The sequence below is a fragment of the Carlito syrichta genome, unplaced genomic scaffold, assembly GCF_000164805.1.
Source record: "Carlito syrichta isolate Samal-C Ts95f unplaced genomic scaffold, Tarsius_syrichta-2.0.1 Scaffold311235, whole genome shotgun sequence".
Taxonomy (NCBI): Eukaryota; Metazoa; Chordata; class Mammalia; order Primates; family Tarsiidae; genus Carlito; species Carlito syrichta.
Genome location: NW_007255331.1, coordinates 7,257 through 11,492, shown reverse-complemented (window position 1 = coordinate 11,492; position 4,236 = coordinate 7,257). Strand labels below are relative to the sequence as shown.

General features: G+C 55.8%; 1 protein-coding gene across 1 annotated transcript in view; it reads left to right on the top strand.

Moving 5' to 3' along the window:
- Positions 1–3,976, top strand: part of LOC103271122 (axin-1-like) — an 8,013-nt gene extending 4,037 nt beyond the window's left edge. The window contains exons 2-6 of the mRNA XM_008068589.1: positions 2,157–2,213; positions 2,325–2,395; positions 2,752–2,815; positions 3,032–3,152; positions 3,914–3,976. Of these exons, the coding sequence (XP_008066780.1) occupies positions 2,157–2,213; positions 2,325–2,395; positions 2,752–2,815; positions 3,032–3,152; positions 3,914–3,976 (376 nt within the window). The remainder of the gene's footprint in view (positions 1–2,156; positions 2,214–2,324; positions 2,396–2,751; positions 2,816–3,031; positions 3,153–3,913) is intronic.
- The last annotated feature ends 260 nt before the right edge of the window (positions 3,977–4,236 follow it).

The following is a 4,236-nucleotide window of genomic DNA, read 5'->3' as shown; positions in this document are numbered from 1 at the left end:
GGGTCTCGACCCCGCGGGCTCAGGCAATCCGCTCACCTCGGCCTCCCAAAGCGCGGGATTACAGGCTGAGCCACTGAGCCCAGCTTTTTTTTTCTTTTTAAAGACAGGATCTCACTCTATCACCCAGGTGGGAATGCAGTGACATGATCATAGTTCACCACCACCTTGAACTCCTGGTCTCAAGCGAGCCTCCCGCCTTGGCCTCCTGAGTAGGGACTACAGGTGTGCGCCACCACACCCAGCCAACCCCTTTTCTTTATGTGTCTCTGACTCTGACTTGCTGGTGACCAGCTATGCTGGCTGTCCTCTATGGAGGTGGCTGCTGTGGCAACCTTGAACTCTGGCCTCCCTTGTTTACAGATGCTTCCTGCAGCACTGAAGGGAGGTCCTGCAGATGCTGAGTAAGGCACCCTTGCCACCACGTCCTGCCCACCCAGCATAGTCATTGTGCAAGGGCTGAGGCTGTGCTGTTGGACTACACCAAGTAAGGCCACTCCAGAAGGAGAGAGGGTATTCCGCCATGACAGCATGGCTGCTCTCCAGTGAGGGAGGTTGGTATGCCAAGGAATATCAGGGCTGATGGGAAGGGGGAGGGAAGTGGTGCTGAGTAGGCAACAAGCGAGCTTCACTACCAGGACAAGGGACCGGAGCTTCAGTCCCATTTATTAGGGGACGCCCTTATGGTAGGCAGAGGTTGGTGGTCTACAGATGTGTCAGGGCAGGAGGGGCACGTCTAGGACAGGGCGGCGGAGGGCCTCGGGCCCTGGCTGTCCTTCTTGTGGGATATCTGGGCTTGTGCCTTAGCTGGTGTGGTTCACCTGCCCACAGTGGGAGCTGCTGCCCTACATGGGGCGTGGGTGTCCCTTGTTCCTGCCGAGGGGCTGGGTGCCGGCCCTGGTGTGTTTGTGCAAGCCCACGTGTTTGTGTTTCACTTGGTGACCCGAGGACAGCAGCACAAGTATTTGCTGTCGCTCTCCAGCCAAACCAAAACCTAGCCTTCCTCTGCATCTGTCATCCTCACCTGCTGCTATGTTGAGGCCCTGGACTGAGGGTCCACAGGATTCCTCCCTGGTTCCCTGCTCTGACTTAAAGACCTCTCAGGGCTTTATTGCCTGTGTTGGTGGGACTTGAACCAGTGCTTGCTCATGTCCACAGTTGAGTTGCTGGAATCAGCAGGCGGGTTCTGGCCACCTGTGTTGTGATTGGCAGTAGGGCCCAGGGGTGTTACTCATTACCTGGCCGGTTGGATTTCACTCTCCCCTCCAAAGGCTGCCTGGCCCACTGGATGACTTTTTTGGCCACCCTTACATCCTAACCCATTTCTGTTCACTGCCATGTCCCCTTTCTCTGACAAGAGTCCTGGGCTGGCCCAGCCAGGCACTCCTGGACAGGGCCGTTCCTTGTACCTTGGCAGCGGGCGGACCACCAATGTGTTCACAGCAGGAGCAGCATGTGGCTTGCCTTGGGTTCTTGGGCATGGTGCTCGGCCACCCAAAACAAGTGGGTCCTTGAAAAGGGGGTCAAACCCTTGCTCCCCAGGTCCCCTCAGGGTCTGTCTAAGGAACTAGCTATTCATTAGTTTACTGGCTGCATTTCTGGTAATGACCTAAAAGGTCAAGAGAAGAGATGGTACAAAGAAGGAAGTTCCCAAACTGCTTACAGAGTTTTATTATTTATTTTTCATAGAGACAGGATCTTGCTGTGTTGTCCAGGCTCGTCTTGAACTCCTGGCCTCAAGTGTGATCCTCTTGCCTCAGCCTCCCTAATTATTGGGATTATAGGAGTGGCACCATGCCAGCCTAGAGTTTTATGTGGAAGGTTGGTTTTGGATTCCTGAGTGGGTGGAGTTCAAACGGTATCCCTGGTGAAGGAAGCCTGGCTAAAGAGGGGACCTCAGGTCAGGAGGATGGAGTCTCCCATGCCCGTGCCTGAGCAGTGTGGTGCGGGACTGTGGACTGTTTCAACCTTGTCTCGTTCTTGGGGAGCCTGTCAATTTGACTGCTGGTATCTTCTCCTTGCTGCCATGACAAGGCAGCTCATTTTCACAGTCCTGCTTTCCCTGCAGTCCCCATCCTACTGCAGCACCCGGGTTGCCTGGAGCGCAGGAGTATGGAGCTGAGAGCATGTCCCTGCTGCTGTTCCCTGTTGCTTTCCAGGGGTGTGACTGGTCCAGTGCACAAAGTCTTTCAGCTGAAAGATGATCCCAAAATGAGGTGACTGGAGACATGCTCAGACAGAGCCGCTGCATGCAGCTGTGGGCTTCGGTGCACGTTGATGCCAGGTGTCCCACTGGCCCTCCCAGAAGCCGGCGCTTTCCCCCGCAGGTTCTGGGTCGAGTGGGTGGGTGAAGACCCAGAGTGTGCAATGGTGCTGAGCAGCAACCACTCTCAGCTCTGTGGGCAGCTTTCTTGCTGAGGGAGACACGTCCCTGCTGGTCAGGACTATGCTTTTCCACCTAGACTTTTCATGTGCTCTGAGGCTGCCGGTGCTTCCCTAGGGCAGTGTCTCATGGTGCTTCCCTTGGGCCGTGTCTTGTGGGGTTGTCCTTCCACTAGTCATGTGCTCATGGGGAAGTTGCTGCACCTCTCTGTGCTTATCTGTGAAATGGGAACCATGAAGTAGAACCTGCCAGACTAGTTGTTGTGGGGATTCCAAGAGCTGAGCCTGAAGGGGCTCAGACCCCCAGCATCGATACACGGCAGGTGGTTGGGAGGTTCTGGCTCTTGGTGATCTGTCGCTTTCGCTGTCCAGACTTAGTGGCCTGCAAGACGCTGGTGAAATTCACATCGGGGTTACAGATGGTTGCCAAGGTTGGGTAGTGAATGGCATGTTCAGGATTCCTTGAAGTGAGTGTCCCACTCTAAGCCCACACCTCTTCTCATCGTTCTTACCTCAGAAGTGGCACCACCGTCCACCAGCGCATCCTGAATTGCCCTTGACTGTGGCTTCACTCACCCTGTGTCCTAGTCCTGCCTCCAGGTGTGTGTTCTTGCCCCCTCATACCCCTCTGCCTCTGTCCATTCTCCCCCAGCTCCAGGGGGATCTTTTATAGACACTGTCCCTCCTTCCAGTGCCATGGGGACTTCTGCCAGGTGAAGCAAAGCCCGGGCTCCTTAGGATACAGACCTGCCCTAGCGGGTGTGGTCACCACAGTATGTATCTGTCTGTAGGACAGGACTTGCTTTAGTCATGTCCCACTCCATGATCTTGGGCGGGTTTCATGAAAGTGTCTATAGTTGTCAGACCACAGAATCTTGGAACAAGAGACCCCTTGGCTGGGCTGCTCTCCATCCTGCGCTGGGGCAATCAGCCACAGAGAGGGTGCGTCTTGGAAGGGAGGCTTTGCGATCGGCAGGGACTGAGGCTGCTGACTGGGCTGTCTGTGAGGGACTATGTGGCCAGCGCCCCAGCCTGTGGCAGCTCTTCTGGGAGGACACTGGCTGATGTGTCTGTTTTGTTGTGGCCCCACATGGTCTTTCTTGGATCTGAGCTGTAGTGAGAGGCCTGCTCCTGGTGACAGTGCCGCGCAGAGATGCAAATTTGACTCCTGCTTGTAGGTTCTGCTCATCTCTTCTAGGACCTGACCTTCCTTTGCACCAACTTGCCCTTCAAGTATTAGAGATTGAGGTGTGTGCAGTACTGGCTGTCCAGTGAGGAATGAAGGCAGGCTGGTGAGCTGCTCAGCCCACGCCGGCTGCGTGCCCATGCCCATCATCATCAGGAGGAATGTGCTGTTTTGTGAGCCATCAGGGTCTCCTGGAGCCCACTGATTCCAGAAAGCATTTGATCTGAGGAAACCCCTCAGTGAGTCTCTCCACTCCCCTCCCTAGCCTGGGCTGCCGGCCAACTCTGAAGTGCCCTTACAGAGAGCCCGCAGGGGCCCAACCTCTGCCCTCCTTGTCTTCTTGAACAGGGGCCCATCGAGAATGGATACTGGCTGCACGGATTGCAGCCACGGCCCATGAGCCTCCTGTGAACCATCGAAGCTTCTTGTAGCCAGTGGGCATTCATGCACCGCGGGTCTGGGCGCTGGAGGGGTGGGCACTGCCCTCAGCCCTGGGCAGCAGGGGCTCTTTGCTTGTTGAGCTTTGTGCCCTTTGAAGTTTTTTTTTTTTTTTTGAGTTAGAGTCTCACTCTGTCACTCAGACTGGAGTGCAGTGGCCGCTCCTGGCCACCGCAGCCTCGACTTGCTGGGCTCCAGCGATCCTTCCGCCTCAGCCTTCCAAGTAGCTGGAA